The sequence below is a fragment of the Procambarus clarkii genome, chromosome 9, assembly GCF_040958095.1.
Source record: "Procambarus clarkii isolate CNS0578487 chromosome 9, FALCON_Pclarkii_2.0, whole genome shotgun sequence".
Classification (NCBI taxonomy): domain Eukaryota; kingdom Metazoa; phylum Arthropoda; class Malacostraca; order Decapoda; family Cambaridae; genus Procambarus; species Procambarus clarkii.
The window spans coordinates 21,016,010-21,037,403 of record NC_091158.1 but is presented as its reverse complement, the minus strand read 5'-3'; the positions used below and the strand labels follow the sequence as shown (position 1 = coordinate 21,037,403).

At 45.7% G+C, this 21,394-nt stretch overlaps 1 protein-coding gene across 4 annotated transcripts in view; it reads right to left on the bottom strand.

Moving 5' to 3' along the window:
• The window catches only part of LOC123766179 (protein Wnt-5b), a 99,293-nt gene that overhangs the window by 8,917 nt on the left and 68,982 nt on the right, over positions 1-21,394 (bottom strand). For all 4 annotated transcript variants that reach the window (XM_045755113.2, XM_069321277.1, XM_069321275.1 and 1 more), the window contains exons 3-5: positions 10,562-10,700; positions 7,306-7,426; positions 567-702 (exon numbers count right to left, since the gene is read on the bottom strand). In XM_045755113.2, coding sequence (XP_045611069.1) covers positions 567-702; positions 7,306-7,426; positions 10,562-10,700 — 396 coding nt within the window. The remainder of the gene's footprint in view (positions 1-566; positions 703-7,305; positions 7,427-10,561; positions 10,701-21,394) is intronic.

Sequence of the window (21,394 nt, the reverse complement as noted above, 5' to 3'; positions counted from 1 at the left end):
ACATGGACAACAGGATGGAAACCTCGGAATTGGGGAAATGGCCTTCTGCTTGAAATGGGTCAAAATCTTGTCAGCACATGCAATCGTTATGCTGAAGCAATAATTTAATATTTATCCAAATCTTGTAAGTCTTTCAGATGTTGGAATGATAGTTATTTTACACGTGTTTATATATTTAATTACTGCTCCATAAGGAGAGAACAGCTACAAGCTCAAAAAGCCATAATGTAGGAGAGAAAACAGGATTTTTTTTTTTTTTTTTTTTTTTTTTTAAACCATAAGAGTCAAACCCATGGAACTGCCCATCTTCCTTAGCTGTAAATGCCAAGAAATTACTTCAGTTTAAAAACCAGATGGAGAAAATTCTCAGGAATAATGGAGAGACCTTTGACAAATCTATAAAACACAATGCTGTACAATGAGTTACTTGTAATATTGCAAACCTTTGGAATTTTGTAAAATAGAAGCAGCTTCTTTTTCCTGTGTGTTGTGGAGTGTTATATCTGTATTTGACCACATACGTAGGATGATGTACTGAAATACCATAGAAGAAAAGACTGACATACCTGCCTCGGGTGGGTCGCTGACGAATACGCTCGTCACAGCCACACTCTGTTAACTCTCCTCGGCTACAGGCTCTGGTGACGCTGTAGGCAACACCAGCAGCAGAGATGGCATAAACGTATGCCTTCTCCCTGCTCTCTGTTGGGGAAGAGGGACACAGATGTCAGGGAAGGACAGACATCAGAATCAGATGGCATCTATTCAGAAAGGAAGGGGGAAAACAAATGCTTGAAATCCAGTGTTCAGGGGAGGGGGTATACAAATTGTGAGAGGGAGGAGTTAAATATTTGAGAATTATGTTGGTAGGGAACCTGGGGGGTGGAGAATACTATGTGCCTGGGTCAACTGAAGCCTAAGGGTGGGAGGAAAGCACTTAAAACAACAACAGATGATGCCTGAAAATGGGAAGGACACTATGAGCCATTCTGCACAGAGTACGTTAGATGGATCTCTGGGAAAGGACACACTGAGCCATACAGGGTATGCTGGACGGACCCCAGGAGGACACACCCAGCCATACAGGGTGTATCAGATGTACCCCAGGGGAAAGGACACTATGAGCCATGCAGGTTGTGTTAAATGGATCCAGAGGGAAGAACACATCGATCCATACAGAATACGTTAGATGTACCCCCAAGAGGAAGAAAAATACCAAGTCATGCAGGCTACACTGGATGGAACCTGGGAAAAGGACTTGATGAGTATACATGTCTCATTATGTTAATGATGCTAAGTAGAAAACAAATGTTGTATTTTATTATACAATTTGTGAGATCCTAAGATGTGGAGCCAGGGTAGTTACATAAGGTGGTAGTAAAAATAGAAGCAGGGAAAAAGGCAATCATACGCGAGGAAGCTGCCCATATTTTTGCAAAAAATCTTGAGAGGCCAGCTGGCAAGAAGAGTGACTTGAGGTTTGGAAAACAGAATTAACAAACCACAACTGATAGAATAGAGGAACTAATCAGAGTGCCATTTTGGCAGTGGCTGAATCTGAATCTGCTTTTAAATTCAGTGACAAACGTTGGGAGGGTACTGTGTCATCCATTGTGATCTGAGGAAAGGAGCCACAATATATGTTCTAGTGGAAAACCATGAACACTTAGTTAAAAGTAAAGCTCCCAGAGTGTGAGGCAGTTTTTTGAGGCATCATGGGAACACTGCCCAGCTTCAGACTAGAAGTTACCAGGATCAAGGATGTTGACTGTGCGTGTCAAGTCATCCAAGGAATAAAAGCCAATCTATAGATATTGCTAACCCCAGGGATTATCAACAACATGGAGGCAGTGGTAATGCATGCCAGTTATGCCAGCAGGACAACAAAAGGTACTAGGCAATGGGAATTGACCAAGAAGCGGTTGTGTCATAACTGTTCACACTGAAGTAGAGTTAGGCTGTGACATTGCAAATCTAATATCTCCCATTTATATTATTTTGTCATGAAGTACTGTTGTAGATGAATGTACCTATATTTAACCAAGGGCCATCATCTCGCTAGTGGTCTTGACATGGACAAGAAGTCGGTGGCTTGTCAAAGGTTCCCCATTTGTCCTGATGATTTCATCCATCTGGATTTTGAATTACAGCAATGTTTTGGCATTTACGGCTTTGGTAGGTAGGCGGTTCCATGAGTTTATAACCTTATGGGTGAAAAAGCATCTCCTGTTTTGTCTAACATTGTGGCTTGTTAGGTCTGAAGCCATTGCTCCTCGTTTGTGTTACATCTGACCCTTTAAAGAAGTGGTTTGGATTAATATCCTCTAAATTGTTCAGTATTTTTAAAGGTTGTTGAGATCATCCCTGGTTTGCAGTATTATTTGCCGTGTAGTAAACTTTACCTCAATATCTATTGCATCTGTTAGAGTTACATGAAAAGTTTGGTGTCATATGGATTTCCATAGCTACTGTAATACTTGGCTACTCTTTTACCCTGAGTAAAAGGTAGCTAAGTATTACATAAGAGAATACCTGATTAGAATAAGTGATTATCTCTAGTATGGTCCAGAGCAGTATACAGCAGTAAGCTGGCAATAGAAGATGCTCACTAGGAGGATAAGGCTATTTTCTAGTTGGCTGTTCCAGTGGCAAGACTGGAGTGGTCAGGTTTTTTAAGTAGTAGTATTTTAATAGGAACCGATGTAACTATTTGCCCTGAGGACATGAGAGACATGAAACATGGTTTAACTATGTCACTCAGTGATCAGTTGACTAATATAAGTGAGATTACCAATACTGTATTACTATATTATTATTATTATTATTACAGTATTATCATCTTCTATGATGCATATTACATAATGCAGTTGGCCAGTTATTATGTAGTACACACTTATTTAATTTTGTATTTTAAGTGCTGAAAATCTGATTAAGTTCCTTGTCTTGCATATTGCACAGCAATTATCAAAGCTCAAGAAATACTAACAACAGATGAAGAACGTAAAAACAAAATACCCAAAATGAGATATACAGATACATAAAATGGGTAGACCAAAGTACGAGAATTAGGGTCAAGTTATTAGGAAAAGTATAATATTTTAAGATAAAACAAGTAGTACATATTGTGTATGAATTGGCACCATTACTCTCACTGACATATAAAGTTGATGGCACTCATGAAAGAGGCATTGATAGGCACCACAGTATCAACCAATGTAAGACATTTTTTAAGATGGAAGCTCACTCACAATATCACTTCCCAAATCGTTATTCTATTTATTTTGCTGAAAAAGAGGCAAAACAAAAGGGTCATGCTTTACTCAACAGTACACAACACAGGATATTAGATTTTACTCAACACAAGGCACCAAGAACCAGGATCACATGCGGCTCTGCAAAGGACGGGATGTCCTTCGCTGAGCCACATGTGATCCCGATTCTTTGTAAATTCAAAGAAAATTGAATTTAATAAATTTCCTGTGATTTTGGTAAATTCATAAGAATTTAAATGAGGGCCACCATAGCCAGTGACCTCGATAAAGACAGGAAGCTGGCAGCTTGTCAAAGGTCTCCTCCATTATTCCCGAGGATTTTTTTTTCTGTTGAATTTTAAACTGGAGTTTTGGTATTTACAGTTTCAGTGGGTAGGCAATTCTAAGAGTTTATTAATCTATGGGTGGAAAAGTATGTCTTGTTGTGTGTTACATTTGGCTTGTTGAGCTTGTTCCTGCTCTTTGTGTAACATTGGACTTTAAAGAAGTGGTCTGGATTAATGTCATCCAATTTGCTCAGTATTTTAAAGGTTTTGATGAAATGAGCCCCTTTGTGTCTGGTTGATGAGATGAGCCCCTTTGTGTCTGGTTGATGAGATGAGCCCCTTTGTGTCTGGTTGATGAGATGAGCCCCTTTGTGTCTGGTTGATGAGATGAGCCCCTTTGTGTCTGGTTGATGAGATGAGCCCCTTTGTGTCTGGTTGATGAGATGAGCTCCTTTGTGTCTGGTTGATGAGATGAGCTCCTTTGTGTCTGGTTGATGAGATGAGCTCCTTTGTGTCTGGTTGATGAGATGAGCTCCTTTGTGTCTGGTTGATGAGATGAGCTCCTTTGTGTCTGGTTGATGAGATGAGCTCCTTTGTGTCTGGTTGATGAGATGAGCTCCTTTGTGTCTGGTTGATGAGATGAGTCCCTTGTGTCTGGTTGTAGTGTTGTAAGTCTTGAGGTTCTCAACCATTCCTAGTATAAAAGTTGACTTTCTTCTGGGAAGATTTTTGTTGCTCTTCACTGATCATTTTACAAGGTAATTTCCTTGTGTAGGTGAGGTCTCTATGCTCAACCCATCATCCTTTTTAAGTACTGTACGTGTAGTACTTTTTTAACTTTCTACAATTACATGGTAGAATCATTTTACCTCGTCAGCATTTTCACTTTCCACTTTACCATGGATCTTTGTATCATCTGAAAATTTGAAAATGTGGTTCATAATTTAGGTTAAATAATACATTTACACAAGTACTGGGTTTGTCATTTATGTCATTGATTTACCTTACAAAAATGGTTGTGTCTAAAATGGAGGCTATGGTTCTCCACTTGCAACATTTTTCCAGGCAAATTTTCTTCTGTTTAAGATGACTCTGCTTTCTTTGTTTTAACCACTATCTTATCCATTCTAGTAGTTTACCACTTATTCAATGTGCTTTCAAATTCTGTGCCAGTTTTTATGTGTACCTTATCAAAATTGTTAGAGAAGTCCATGTGCAATACATCTATAGGAAGACTGTTATAATTGGTTATGATTTCCAGAATTGTGAGGTTTGTTAGGCAAAATTTATATTTGTGAAAACCATGTTGTGATGCTTTTAAAAAAAATTTATGTTGTGAGTTGATGAATAGTTTCCTCCCTTGAAGTTTTCCATGAGTTTGCAGATGTGTGAGGTTGGTTTGATTGGTATATACCTTACTGTAGTTTTCTGCTGACCACCACCTGTTTCTTGATGCCATGGGTGACGTTTACATATTTTCAATCAAGAGGGAATATTCTTTCGTCTTGGGATTTTCTAAATTAAGAGTTCATGTGGTAGACTCAGTTCATCCATCAGTTCCTTTAATTTGTCATTGGTTTTCCCGATTATTTATTTTTCATGTAATGGGGGATATCCCTTAAATTATTTTCTTCTCCTTGAAAATTCTGTGTTGATTTTAGAATTTAGTCTAATCTTTATAGTATGAACACTGATCAAAAGTTTATCATGCCTCGAATTCCCCCTCCAAGGTGTACCATGCTGCTGCCCCACATATTCCCCCCTCCCTAGGGGTACCATGATGCCCCCACATACCTCCCTCTCCCTAGTTCTACCATGCTGCTGCCTTCACATACCTCCCTTTCCCTTCCTAGTTGTACCATGCTGCTGCCCCACATAACCCCCCCCCCTTTCTTCCTTCCTAGGTGTACCATGATGCTGCACCACATATCCCCCTCTCCCCTCCTAGGTGTACCATGCTGTAGTACCACATACTCCTCCCCCTCCCCTTCTAGGTGCCCCATGTACCTTGCATCTCCCCGGCATGCCATTCTTCCCCTCCCCCCGTGACCTGGTGCTCCCACGCTGCCCAATATTACCATCATAACACCAGACATTACCATCACAATCACCTCACCCTCACCCACTACATCACCACCCGGATATTGCATGTTAATAAAATACTCCTTAAATATAAGCTGCCAATAGTCAAGATTTCAGTAAACAGTGATAATATAATTCTGTGTTTCTTGAGTGTTGACTAATTATTACTTATAATAAATATAATCATTTGTATTATCGTCATTTATGAATACTCATTATAATTACAGAAGGGTATAGTTGGATTTTTTTTTTTGTTATTGATGCATACAATAGTTCTTACATTCTTGTACAGTTACTAGTACACGTAGCATGTCGGGCAAGTCCTTAATCCTATGTTCCCTGGAATACGACCCCCACAAAGAATTTTTTTTACAACCAAGTACCCATTTTACTGTTGAGTTAAACAGAGGCTACAGTTAATCATTTGCGCCCAGTAAATCTTCCCCGGCCACGATACAAACCCTGGACAAAGCACTCGCGGAACGCCAGGCGAGCATCTTATCACTACGCCACGGAGACTGCAAGGGGACTGTAGACAGTCCCTGTAGTAGATGGGGAGATCCCAGTATTTGTGTTCCCTGGGTGGAAACTTGCAGTTTCATATTTGTTCTAAACTGCAAAATATATTCACCTCAGAGAAACCATAGCCATAATGATGGCACCAGTGTTTGTAGCAAAGCCTAGTTTAGAGACCGGGATACGAGAAATTTGATTCTTAGAACCACCTCAAAGTAACTGGCCCCCGCTCCTACATCCAGCAACCCTGCCTGTTAACCCTACCCGGGCTTGTCCTAACCCAACTGTTTCTCGAATACATGAATACATCTTTCAGTCTCTGGGGTGAGTGTGTACCATATTTATTTTCATCTATACCATATTTTTTTCATTTTATGCTCCCCAAACCCATCCTATGAGTGATAGTAGACCCTATATCCATCCTATGGGTGAATCCCATAAACATCCTGTGGTAGTTGTAGACCCCTATACAAATCATATGGTCATAATGGACCTCATACCCATCTTATGGGTGGTGGTGGATCCCATACCCATCCCGTGGGCAGTAATTGAAAAGCTTACAGAGGCACATTATGGGCTCGGGAACTGAACCCCAAAATTCGTTTAACTAAGCAAGTTACAATCTTTAAACTGTTTAACTAGCTTAATGTATATATCAATCTTTTAAAGACTAAGTAGTTCAAAAACTAGACCACAAGTCTTTAGTGGTCAATTTATATAGTGTCCCGACAAGGCTAAATACTTTCTCTACAACTGCATAATAAACATGTAATAAATATCAGTAAACTTTGAGTAACTATCCAGGCAAGGAGGACGAAAGGAATAACAGCATGCTACAAGTGGGAAAACATGCTACAAGTAGCCCAACATGCGACAAGTGGCCCTACACGCTACAAGTAGCCCAACACGCTACAAGTAGCCCAACACGCTACAAGTAGCCCAACACGCTACAAGTAGCCCAACACGCTACAAGTAGACCAACACGCTACAAGTAGCCCAACACGCTACAGGTGGCCCAACACGCTACAAGTAGCCCAACATGCGACAAGTGGTGCAACACGCTACAAGTAGCCCAACATGCGACAAGTGGTGCAACACGCTACAAGTAGCCCAACATGTGTGTGATGAAACAAGGCACAAGCAGCTAACAAGACAAGCATTCAACTTACTGATGCGGAGGAGGTGACCGAAGACGTAGGGAGAGTTGGTGAAGGTGGAGCAGTTCCAGCGGTGCATGTTGAACTGGTGCTGGCACTCTGTGATGCCCATCCTGGCTCCCTGGCTCACAGTCTGTAGTTACAAACACCTACACTCACAACACAACACGCCAGCAGTCTTAGACCGGATACTAACTGGATTGGCTGAGAAACTCTGGCAGAAATCCTTAGTTTTGGAGGCAAGGAAAGGTAAAATGGGAAGAGGTGTAGGGAGTGTGGGAGCAGGAGGCTGTAGATGCTCTGGGAATGGGGTTTGTGGAGCTGGGAGGATGAAGGCAGCGAGAGGCTGTGTGTGTAAGGGATGACTTCAAGACAAATAGATTATCGCCATGACCTTTTTTTGAATTTCATAATATAAGCAGAGTCAATATGGTATTTTTTTTTGTTCTGGGGAATATTGTGTTGGGGTATGTATGTATGTATGTATATTTATTTATATATATATATATATATATATATATATATATATATATATATATATATATATATATATATAATATTGTGTGTGTGTAAATCACGAAAATTAACACGTGATGAACAATGTGACAGTGTCAAACCACAAAAGGAAGGATTAAGACAGGAATTTCCTCTAGTACTTTCATATTTAATACAATACTACATCTTCAGAACTTATTCCTGTCTTAATGCTTCCTTCGTGGTCTGACACACTCACACTCTCTCACTCTCTCTCACTCTCTCTCACTCTCTCTCACTCTCTCGAAGTTGGGAAGTGTATTCTCTTGGGAAACCAGTTTTAAGTAATTTTAATATAAAACCGGAAGGGGTAAGTCCAGAGAGTTTATCCTCAAGCGTTAAAACCTTTTTATAGGAAAGAAATTACTGACTCCCAACGACCTGAAAGTACTAGTATAAAAAGCTATGATTTGTTCAGATCTGAAACCTTTATCTATGGGTATAACAAAACGTCCACTAGACTGTGCGACACAGTGGTTGCAAGGATCAGGTTGGGTTACCGTTACCTGTGGCAGGTGGCTGCAGGTGACGGGTCTCCCAATCCTGAGCACTCCAGTTGCAAACTTTGTGAGCAGGAACTACGGCACGATCTCCCGCACTACATCACTGAATACCCAGTTATTAGACCTTTCAGACCAGTTGGCATGAGGTACCTGGAGCTTTGCAATTACTTTATTCACTCTCGTATTCTTGAAGATATCCTCACAGTGTACCCAAAATTTGCCAGTGCAGGCTACTAAACATATGGCCCTGTATGACAAACCATCCTGCGAGATGGGGACTTTTATTACCACTGCTACCTTATTCAATCTTGTGTTGATGATATCCTCAAAATGCTTCCGGAGTCTGCCAGTGCAGACTGACCATCACGTGCCTCTGTATGACTAACCATCCTGTGTGATGGGGATTTTTTTAGCATCACGTAGCTAGCTTTTTGACACACTGTACTCCCCTTCATACAGTCTACGGTAGCTGCACAAATGCAGATGTACCTAATGTATTAATAATAATAATAAAACTTTTGGTTGCCAGGATCAGGTTGGGTTACCGTTACTTGTTGCAGGTGGCTACAGGTGACGGAGCTCCCAATCCTGAGCACTCCAGGTACAAACTCTGCGAGCAGGAACTGCAGCATGATCTCCCACACTACATCACTGAATACCCAGTTATTAGACCATTCAGAGTCAGAACCCCGGCATGAGGTACCTGGAGCCTTGCAATTACTATATTCACTTTTGTGTTCTTGACGATATCCTCATAATGCACCCAGAGTTTGCCAGTGTAGACTTTTGATCATATTACCCTATATGACTAACCAACCTGTGTGATGGGGACTTTTAGCATCACGTAGCTAGTTCTTGACCCACCACACGCACACTAGCCACCTCAGCTGCCCACCACACGCACACTAGCCACCTCAGCTGCCCACCACACGCACAATGGCCACCCCAGCTGCCCACCACCACAGGAGGGAGAGGGTGGGTGGCCGGTACAGCGCCGCGGTGCATATTTACCGCCGCAACAAAGCCTGTCTTACATGATGAGTGTCGGGGAGAGGGGGGGGGTGGGAGAGGTTATTAATGAGCATCAGGTGAGGGATCACCGTAACTACTTGGCCGCCTGGGCCCCCACCCTGGTCATTCAAATTCCTAATTTGAATGAACAGCATGTTAAAACTTCGTCTTTGGGGGTCGACCGCTGGATGGAATGGTCGACCGCTTGGTCTAAGTACGGGTTGTTCACCCACATACTACAAATACAAGTTTACCAACAGAACCTCAACACCTAACATAACCTACGCCTAAAATTACCAACTGTGGATACAGACGAGCAACTAGTACAAGATCTGTCGGTAATTTTATGAGACCGAGAGAACTGGGACCAGTGCCAATACCACCGACACACGTATGTATTATCATACTTGACTTAAGGGGTTACAAGGGGGCGTCTGGGATTGTAAGGGGGCGTCTGGGGTTGTAAGGGGGCGTGTGGGGTTGTAAGGGGGTGTGAGAGGCGTGTGATGTGTGATGTCATATGGGTTCATGTGTGAGTGTGGCAGTAAAGTGACCAGGCCGGACACCTCCCCATCCCTGTCCTGGCTGCTGTAACTTAGAGCCTGCTTCACTACTGAGTCTGTGTCTCTCACCCTCTCAGTCACTGTGTACTCACCAAGTTGTGCTTGCGGGGGGCTGAGCTTCGGCTCTTTGATCCCGCCTTTCAACCGTCAATCTACTGGTGTACAGATTCCTGAGCCTACTGGGCTCCGTCATATCTACATTTGAAACTGTATGGAGTCAGCCCCCACCACATTACTTCCTATTGCATTCCATTTACTAACTACTCTGACACTGGAAAACTTCTTTCTAATGTGTCTGTGGCTCATTTAGGTACTCAACTTCCCCCTGTGTCCCCTTGAGCGTGTATCACCCGTGTTAAATAATCCATCCTTGTCTACCCTGTCAATTTCCCTGAGAATTATGTGGTGATCATGTCTCTCCAAGCTCTTCTTTCTTCCAGCGACGTGAGGTGCAGTTCACGCAGCGTGTGTGTGTGTGTGTGTGTGTGTGTGTCACTTTACTTAACTGGGAGGTGTTACCTTTATTCTTAGTGCTCCCTTCACCTTCCATCTCTTTGGGTCCTGCTGAGAGTCCCTCTCTCTGCCTGGCTTGTCACCCCCCCCCCCGCCTGGGTTGTCACCCCCGCCTGACTTGTCACCCCCGCCTGTAGCACTAACCTTAAGGACGTTCTGGGAGAGGCGACACAGCTGCTTCTGCTTGGCCACGAGGTAGGTGAGGTTGTTGCACTCCTCGCGATACCTGTGGGGCGCCAACTCTGCCGAACTCTGCATCTGTGCACTGTTCATCCCCAGCAACCTGTAACAGTCACCACCCGCTGTACTCCGTCGCCACCAACATGGTGTAAACATGTATTATACGAACACATATGATTGGGTGGACGGAACTATCAGGAGGAAGCGCCAAGCCATCACGACTATATAGCGCAGGGAAGGGGTCAGGATAATTATTTGAGATGGGACGGGGTGAAAGAATGGTGCCAACCACTTGGACGGTCGGGGATTGAACGCCGACCTGCATGAAGCGAGACCGTCGCTCTACCGTCCAGCCCAACTGGTTGGGGTGGGGGAGCGTAAAACACCTAAACTATTGGGACCGACTTAAATGCCTAAATCTGTATATGTATCTAAATCAGGCGGGAGAGATACATAATAATTTACACGTGGAAAATATTAGAGGGGCTGGTCCCAAACCTGCACACACAAATAACATCACATGAGACCAGAAGGCATGGCAGGATGTGCAGAATACCCCCGTTAAGAAGCAGAGGTGCAACAGGTACTCTGAGAGAGAACTTTATCAACATCAGAGGCCCGAGATTGTTCAACACGCTTCCACTACACATAAGGGACATAACTGGCCAACCCCTCACAGTGTTCAAGAGAGAACTGGACGAACACCTCCAAAGGATACCAGACAAACTAGGCTGTGAGCAGCCGCGTCCAACAGCCTAGTTGACCAGTCCAGCAACGAGGAGGCCTGGTCGAGGACCGAAACCCGAAGCCCCGAAATCATTTCAAGGGTACTCAAGGGGGGGACATCTGTGATAAACCCAAATAATGTTTCGTTTGAAGCAATCAACGTTAGAGAGCCTCACAGTGCTGGCGTCAGGGGAGAGCCTCACAGTGTGCTGGCGTCAGGGTAGAGCGCCTCACAGTGCTGGCGTCAGGGTAGAGCCTCACAGTGTGCTGGCGTCAGGGTAGAGAGCCTCACAGTGTGCTGGCGTCAGGGTAGAGAGCCTCACAGTGTGCTGGCGTCAGGGTAGAGAGCCTCACAGTGTGCTGGCGTCAGGGTAGAGAGCCTCACAGTGTGCTGGCGTCAGGGTAGAGAGCCTCACAGTGTGCTGGCGTCAGGGTAGAGAGCCTCACAGTGTGCTGGCGTCAAGGTAGAGAGCCTCACAGTGCTGGCGTCAGGGTAGAGAGCCTCACAGTGTGCTGGCGTCAGCGGGGAGCCTCAAAGTGTGCTGGCGTCAGCGGGGAGCCTCACAGTGTGCTGGCGTCAGTAACATGGCAATAAACAGCTACGACGGTGATGAACTTAGCCAATAAAGTAACAGTAACGACAGGGAACACATAATATTGAAGCAGGCGATGGTCCGCCTCATTTAGACTTGACCTAACAGCCTCGTTTTCTCATAAATCCATAATAACGCCGGTCCCTTACCCAGTGATGACGTCATCAACGGCGTTACGACTCCACGCACCAAATTCTACATAGAAGGCCCGAGGCCACCCAAACCCGCCCGCCTTAACCTCACTTTTACTTGATTAAATGAGGTGTGAGTGGCGGTGCTGGCGTGATTAGCTCAGAGCAGCGGCCCGCCAATACCACTAATGACTCTCCTCACCTCCGCTCCATTCTTAACCACGCTAACTAATTCTCCACAGATGCGAGTTCATCATTGGCCGGCCTGTCTGTCTGTCTGTGTGTAATATTGTGAAGTTTGTGAGACCAGATTTACATTCCCTGAACTTGTGCTGGTGGTGTCATGAAGTTCCTTCGCTCCAGATGTGCTACGTGCCTCTTCCTCACGGTCCTCTCCATAACTGTGCAAGGTATACAAGTTAGACACTGGCCTGTAGCTTAGTACCTCCTGTCTTATCTCCCGTCTTCTATATTGGAACATCTACTTTCTTCCACTTTTCTTTAGTTCTTCTGATACCTTTGGTATCCATGGCGAAATTTTGTCTGATCCAAAAGCTTTAGTCGTGTCTAGTCCCAGCAGAGGCCTCCTTACCTCAGGTAAGTGCTCAAGTGCTGCTTGGTTTGACAGTCTTAGTTCAGGCACTTCCCTATGCTCTTTGTATAAAAACCTCTTGCAATATCTCTTGGCGAGTTCCTTCCACACACGCATCCATATCATTCTATGCTAGCATGTCCTCCCTTGTCCTCTAGTTTCATTACCTATTCTTTCACTGTTTTCCTCCTCATATGACAGTGAAGTAGTCTGGGTTTTGTCTATATTGTATCTGCTATACCATTTTCAAAGTGACACACTCTCGTTTCTTCTCACACTAAGGTGCTAATTCCTGGCCCTCTGCCCCCCCCCCCCCCACCTCTCTGCCGTCATGTAGCTCCTGGTTGACAAGTGACATTGGAGGGTTGAGTGTAGCAGTCCCAGCGAGTTGTTAATCAGTGAGCGTAGGGAGGCAAGAAGCTCTGGTTGCCCGCCCACAGTCCCACCCCGGGCAGTGTCCACAACCTCCTCAATGTAAACAATGTTCCCGCACTCTCCTCATCCTTCTAGCTAATCGACCTAATGGCCATCTCACTCCTTCCTTCCCTCTCCCTTCCTCCCTCCCTCCATGCCGCCCTCCCTTCAACCCAGTACCTACCCACCTAACCTTCCTTTCACCCCCTTCCCCCCCCCCCCCTCTCTCTCTCTCTCTCTCTCTCTCTCTCTCTCTCTCTCTCTCTCTCTCTCTCTCTCTCTCTCTCTCTCTCTCTCTCTCAAGAGTTTGAGCTACGAGGAAAGACTGGTGGAACTGGACCTTCCCACACTAGAGTAAAGATTTCCGCTGAGGTCTGATTAGGACCTTTTGTGCCCACTGCATTTTTGTTTTTGCGCTACCGCTCACAGGATGACTATGGGATGCACAATAAACTAACCGCCTCCGGCGGCAGCAATCAAATACAGGGAAAGAGAAATAGGGAAACAATGACATAAAATGTTCTAAGGAAAATTGACAAAGTAAAGAGAGCAGCATTGTTCAAAGCTAGGAACAGCTGACCAAAGGGTCATAGATGGAAACTGTTGAGACAAACGAGTTGTACAAATGTAAGAAAGAACTTTTTTCGTGTTATAACTGCCAATAAGTGGAATAACTTAGGCGCAGAAGTCACTGAATTTAACTATATATAAAAAATGAATGTAAATAAGGTAAGAGCGCAAGAAGAGTCATTGCATTAAACTAAGAGCGTTGGGAAGACGGCGCTCTGGGCCCAGCAAGTACTTCTGGACGAGTACACACACCTTCACTACTCTCAACTAAATACAAATAATTATAAAGCAGATACAAATGAGTTATATCATAAAATGAATATTGTTGAGGGTTTGTGGCGAGGAAAATCCAATTTCAAAATATACTCTATGAGCTTAAACGTTTCCTTTAGAGTCTATTAGATTGAGATGACAATTTCCCACAATGCCCAGCTTACCAAGCGCAGCAGCTGACTGCAGGACTTTTCTTCGTTCATATTCTTTTATATTTTCAAATGGTTTTTCCCAACTTCATGATGTTTTTTATTGTTTAGAAAAAATAATCAAATTTCCTCTCCATCAATGAGAGAACCGTATATGATCCTTACAGTGACGACAACCAAATGACTACGTCATAATATCAGCCCGTCCTCCAAACAAAGACCCAAAAGTCATTCCATGCACCCGCCAAACCCCAGTTGTTTATGAATGAAAACGGTTTACACACGACTCAACTGATGACGTTCGAACACTTCCGGAACAAGTGCTTCACTGATGAATTTTGTTCGAACCACGGCGCTGTAAATGCTTCACCCACGTACTACAAATACAAATAATCTTCAACAGAACCTAAACACCTAACCTAACCCATGCCTATATATGCACAATATGCTAATATAGTATAATATCAATTTATATTTGAGAAAATTCTCGTTTTGAATGAAGAACATGTAAAAATTTATTAACGCGTCTGTGGGATCGACCGCTGGATGTAATGGACTCGAGTCGAGGACGGGTTGCATAATAGTTACCAAGAGGTTCGCTTTAGAAGGCAAAAATGCCCCCTGCATACAGAGTTTATTCCCAATTTCCCTGTTTGCCCCCCGTCCTCAGGTTATGTTCGTTCCATCCAGCGGCCAACCCCAAAGACGAATTCATCAACAACAACAACTTTATATATTGTTTATGTCCGCTAGATGATCCCAGTGTATATGACCGTGATTAAAAATGACATCAAACACCCATCAAGTCTTTTATTGCTAATTGGGAGGGAGACCAATGAGTGATTAAGTATAATATTAAACTGTTTTACCGCCAAATTTGTGTGTTTTCAGAGTTACCATGTCTGTCACCAGCCTGTCCTCATCTACACAGACCAATGTTAATTCCATGCAGCCGCCAAGCTCCATGTTTATGAATGAAGAACGCTTTGCACACCACTCACACTTGATGACGTTCGAACATTTCTCTTCGGTGACGACCTCTGTTCGATTCGCATTTGTGTTAATGCTTCAGACGCAAATAATCACCCACACCTAAACTAGTCTACTCCTATTTATGCACAATGTTAAGATATAATGATGTTAATTTATATTTGAGAAAATTCCAATCTTGAATGACAGCCATGAACACTGATGACTGAGTCTTTGGGGTTGGATTGATACATTCTCCTGAAAGATAGAAGAAGATAAAGAGCAGAAAGGGATTGGAAGAGGAGAGCAAAGGGAAGGAGGAAGCGAGAATGAGAACCTGTGTGAGGGGAGAACAGGTGATGAGGGAGATGAGTGGTAGAGTACTGTAGAGGGGAGGAGAGGGAGAGTGTAGAGGGAAGAAGAATAGAGTAAAAATATTGAGAGTTAAAGAGGCTGAGGAAGTGATGTGAGAGAGAACCGTGAGGAATTGTGAGGGACGGGGCCCCTCCTCTCTCCCTCTGTTCTCCCGTTTCCTTCCTCACTCTTTCCTTCCGCCTTCGTCCTCATTAGTTCCCCTCTCCTCACTCCCCTCCGTCTGCCTCTCACCGACGGTGGAGAAACACTAGTCTACTTTGGGGGAGTAAAAGGCACACTTTGGATGTGATCACCCATAGTGGGTTGGGTCCAGGAGTGGCCCCATACGGAATGGTATCCCCCCTCTCCCTCTCCCTCTCCCTCTCCCTCCCTCTCTCTGAGGGCTCGCTCTCCCTCTCTCTCTCTCTCTCTCTCAGAGAGAGAGAGAGCTATAGGCCCCGTATGAAATACTTACGGTCAGTGACAGATTGACAAAGAGCCGTCACAATTACTATCAGTAGAATAAAGGGGAATTGTTAGAAGCTCGAGAAGCAGATGAGTCAAGAGATGTTAGAGAGTTGTAGTTTAGTGTGAGAGTTGTGGGGAAATAAAATGAACTAAACGAGCAGGTTGTAGAAGGGAAGGGAACTATCAGAAGAAAGCGGCGCTTACGACAATGTAGCACTTGGACGGGATCAGGATAAGGATTTGGGATGGGACGAGGGGGGGGGGAAGGATTGTAGAATCTCCATTCATAATTTTAAGAGAAAATATGGTAAAAATGTGTGAGGAGCCATTGCATTGAAATACCGAAGGCTGGAAAGGCATGGCCCATGAGGTAAAGCTCGACGGTGTGGGCACAAATAGGCAGTACAGAGAAGAGCCATTAACATGGAGATACTGTTAAGTGAACGTGGAGTGTACCATGGGGGGGGGGGTGAAGACAAATACGGATGGTCATTACCGTTCTGAAAGCATACCTGGCCCCCTGCTCCACCTTGTTGGTACGGCTGCTGCAGCCGCCTCCACCACCCCTACCGCCCCGTCCCCGTCCCTGCCCCTGCCGCCCCGTCCCTGCCCCTGCCGCCCCGTCCCTGCCCCTGCCGCCTCGTCCCTGTCCCTGCCCCCTGGTGCAGTACTCATGTGATCGTATAGCTGACAACGACACCACAGAGCCACGGGCGGGCAGCGAGGGACACGGCACTTGTCCCATACGGGTTGCCCTAATTTACAGTTACCTGGGTCTTCTGTGAGGAAAGATTAGACACAATTTGCAGGTGGAGGACCCGAGGTCGGGGTGGGAGAGGAAGAGAGATGACTTGTGTGTGTGCGCGCGCGCGGGGGGGGGGGGGGTGGAGATGACTTTGTGGGGTGTTTATATAAAGAGAGTCAGACAGGCACTCTGTTTTGTGTGAGGGGGTTCAACAGGATCAGAGAAAACATGTTTCTTACGGGCTAAAAACTTATTTTTTATCCTAATTTATTCTTGAGCATGCCCCAGCATTTGCTTTATTACATATATGTCATATGTACATGGTTTAGAGTAAAGATGGCGCCACGTGTCAGCTAAGGCTCTTATTTAGCCATTGCTTAAGTTCTTAAGACTTAATGATCGCGGATGGTGCAGTGATCTTGAGAAAGTAACAGCCAGTCAATCTGCTGACATGTGACCGTCTTGCATGAGTTAGACGGTCAGCTGTCAAGTTGTGAGATGTCTCTTAATGGATCTTCAAATATTATTTCCAAGATATAAACTTTATCATTTGCCACAAAATCTACACTCACCCTGACCTAAGGTCTGACCCCCCCCCCCCCACCCCACGGTGTAGGGGGCTGGTAGGGGTCACCTTCGCTGACCTCAGCCTTGTGACACTCAGAGCGGTAGAATTAAACATTAGAGGCAAGGTCAGAGTACAGGCATCCTCGTATGAACGAGTTTGTGGGATGAAATTGACTAGATCGATAAAGTAGATATCCAATTACAAGATATCAAGCATACTCCTCTGTGGTATGTTGCAGCCAATTATCATGCTTTATTCACACGCTGCTCCATTAACGACTATATTATGTATAGTCGTTAATGGCTCCATCATACTGCATCATAGTGAAGAATGACGGAATCAGAGATTGCCAGTGTTTGCAGGCTATGGCAATCACCCAAAGGCACGACCAACAGTGTAAACCATCACTGCAGCTGATAACTTATTCATGCAGTGACTTATGCCACGAAGTGGAGAAGTTCAATAAGTATCGTCTGCTGTGGCCACTGTTCCACCCACACTGTCATTCACACAGTATGAGAAATTTTGACATTTATAGTCAAATTGTTACCTGTTTACCTTGATGATTTTAACAGTTATTCTAATCCCACAGCCTGGCCTGGGGACTGTCTGATCAGGGACTGACTTGTAGATGATGGGCATCGTACGATTGTTCATGGTGGAGATGAGAGGTGTTAGTAGCTGGTCTGCTGGGCCACGTGGCACTGGCATCATAGCAGACAATTGGGTCGTCAGGTTACCCCTGCCTTGTTTACTGTCCCTTCTGGCTGATTTAGGAGAGGAATTGTGACACGGGTGAAATTTCCTTAAACAGGGACCACCAAACCTTGAAAGCCACTCTTACTGATGACAGTTTATTCCCTGTGACCACTGAGATGACTCTGGAGCGAACAGCTTCCAGACACACTCACACAATTAACGCCTGCGCCCCCCCCCTCCTCCTCTCCCTCTCCCTCTCTCTCTCTCTCTCTCTCTCTCTATCTCTCACCTTCGGCTTCGAACCTCACATTCTTTTGTTTTCGTGATTGTCACAAGTTTCCAGTTGCGGTGTGTGGAGTTGATAGTTAATTTAGTGTGTGTGCAGGCGCGCGTGACCAAGCCAGCCGGGGTGTGGAGGCGAGACCCTCAATAATACGGAGGTGATTGGCGCGAGACATTGGGAGCCGACGGCAAACATTATATTAAATGGAACTTGCTGGCTTAATCTGGGGTGAGCGGGGCGAGGTCCCCTCCACACGTGCCTCTCAGCCAATCGGCGACCCTCGTAATGTACTGCGCCCTGCCTATTGGCAGAGAATACTGCCCCACAATCCAACAAACTGCAGCTCGGGAATCGTGTATAAAAGGTTAATGACTCGTAAAGCTATGTCCATAGAGTGTTTTTTGCTGTCAGGGTCGGACTGAGTGGCTCTGGTGGCGAGCCACGCTTGGCTTGTCGCTCAGGCCTGCTGGCCCAGGCTGGGGGAGGCTGAGGCCTGCTGGCCCAGGCTGGGGGAGGCTGAGGCCTGCTGGCCCAGGCTGGGGGAGGCTGAGGCCTGCTGGCCCAGGCTGGGGGAGGGGGGCTGAAGCCTGCTGGCCCAGGCTGGGGGAGGGGGGCTGAGGCCTGCTGGCCCAGGCTGGGGGAGGGGGGCTGAGGCCAGCTGGCCCAGGCTGGGGAAGGCTGAGGCCTGCTGGCCCAGGCTGGGGGAGGCTGAGGCCTGCTGGCCCAGGCTGGGGGAGGCTGAGGCCTGCTGGCCCAGGCTGGGGGAGGGGGGCTGAAGCCTGCTGGCCCAGGCTGGGGGAGGGGGGCTGAGGCCTGCTGGCCCAGGCTGGGGGAGGGGGGCTGAGGCCAGCTGGCCCAGGCTGGGGAAGGCTGAGGCCTGCTGGCCCAGGCTGGGGGAGGCTGAGGCCTGCTGGCCCAGGGTAGGGACTGAGGCCTGTTGCTAGGAAAGATGCTTGGAAGTTCTCTGCAGCGGGGCGCTAGTATTGAATTCGCATTTTCTTAGTATCGACCCTGAGGCTGCAGCTGTCCCAGCTGCTTTGTTTCTGTCCAGCTCCATGAGCAGCTTTTCCACCTCGTCTCTGGACACGTCTATATATTCTAAGTTACGTTCAGTAGTCGATATTAAGGTTGATTCGCTAAAAGTCTCATCCGGCACGAACACTCTTTGAAACTGTTTGTGTTCCACATCTTGCCATCAGTCTCAGAGTCTCTCCCTGCTGGATTTTGTATTTCACTTGCAATTTGATTTTTATACATGAAGAGAATAGGCCGGATTCTGCTTTACATTTGTCCACTATTCATTTTTGCAAAGTTTCTTTGTCTCTTCTCACCGCTGTGTAGCTGTTCGTTTGTTTGGTAGTGTTGGTAGGTCTGTGGGTTTGGCCTCTTCCTATACTGATTCAATTTTGTTGTTTTTCCATCTTTGACTTTCAATATCTATTAAACCGATCCAGTTTTTTTATATATGGCTTCTGTGCGTCGGTACACCTGGTAGGGTGTGGTGGACACGCGTCTCACACCACCTTGTCTCACGACACAGTCCCGTCCATCAGGCGTCACCTCCGTCACTCACCTGTGCTGGTGCTTGAACTACTGTTTCTCTCTTCCTTCAATTTGTCCGGATCCTTGTGTTATAAAATAACATATTTAATACCTTATAAGACAACATTTCTACCTACTACTGGCATGTGTACTCACCTAAGTGTGCTTGCGTTGAGCTTCGGCTCTTTGGTCTCGACTGTCAATCAACTGGTGTACAGATTCCTGAATCTGTACAGTGTGTGTGTGTGTGTGTGTGTGTGTGTGTGTGTGTGTGTGTGTGTGTGTGTGTGTGTGTGTGTGTGTGTGTGTGTGTGTGTGTGTGTGTGTGGTCTTGTTTCTCACTCCTCCATTTTCCCAGCTCTCTCACGCCTCACTTCCCGTAGATATACAGAAGGAGGCTGGGCGCCCTGGCCCTCCCCCAGGTCCACCAGGAAGTCTCGTGATGGAGCGGACCAGTTGGCACTTCCGTCATTGCTCCTCCAGAACTTCCTTCACCCCCACCCCCTCCCAACCTGCCCTCCCCACCACCACCAACGTCTTGACTACTGGTTGCCAAAGTTCCACCTGGCCACCACACCCGCCATAAGACCAACTCCGTGAGATTAGTGGACTACTGACCGGACGTCAATGTTCTCCAGAGGTGCAGGTTTGGAGTGCATGTAGCAATGCTCGGACTAATATACGTCCGGATACAGTAGGAACTCACGCCAAGTCCAGTACCTTCGGGGCCGTGACAAGGGTGACCAGAGTGCCATCAGGGTGGTGACTGGACCGTGACAAGGGTCGCCTGAGTGCCATCAGCTTAATAAAGGATAATTTGCAATAAGTATTTTAACATTACAGGCAAACAAGTTCCATCCAACGGAACAAAATGCACAAACTTTGGGTTAAATGTTACGAAAACATTGATTCGTATAACTTGTATTATAAACAAAATGTTCAAAGGAGGAGTGGTGAAGACACGAGGCTGGTTGTGACATAATACACAGTAATTAACACCTTTTACAAACTGGACATTTGTAAACCCACATCTCTGTACCTTGATAAGCTCCACATAAACAGTCTCGGTGTAATGACCCTGATTGTGATACCTCGCCTTGTATCTATCTCGACCGCGCACTCCGCTACTACCACTGAGCTAACCGTGCAATCTCCGCTCTTTCTATGGTAATAACAGATGCTATACCGATCATATAAGATGTTAACACTCGGGCCGTCATACGAAGACGTAAACCAGTACACAGAGGAAGGAGAGAGAGAGGAAGCGGGAGGCAGAGCGAGAGGAGAGAGAGAGAGAGCGAGAACGAGAGCAAGGGAGGGAGAACGAGAGCGAGTGAGGGCGAGGGAGAGTGAGACACTAGTGAGGGAGAGTGAGACAGAAAGATAGAGATAATCGTAGTCACAACCTATCGTATGAGTTACCGAGTGACGCTGCCACCACCCTGAGTTACCGGACAGGGGACCGGAGTGAGAGTCGTAGGTCTTGCCGATGGAGTAACCTACCAGGACAGGTGTAGGGGACAATTGAACGGTACAAGGATCCTGGCCTGACACTCGAATAATCCTGACCACTTGGGAACTATAGTGTACACAAGAATAAGGCGGGACACACCAACACTAATACCTCAACACGGAAGACGAACGGGGGGAGGAGTACTGAATAATTAAGAGCACTAGGTCACTAGGGCAAAGGGGACGGTAGGCCCAATATCACTAAAGCA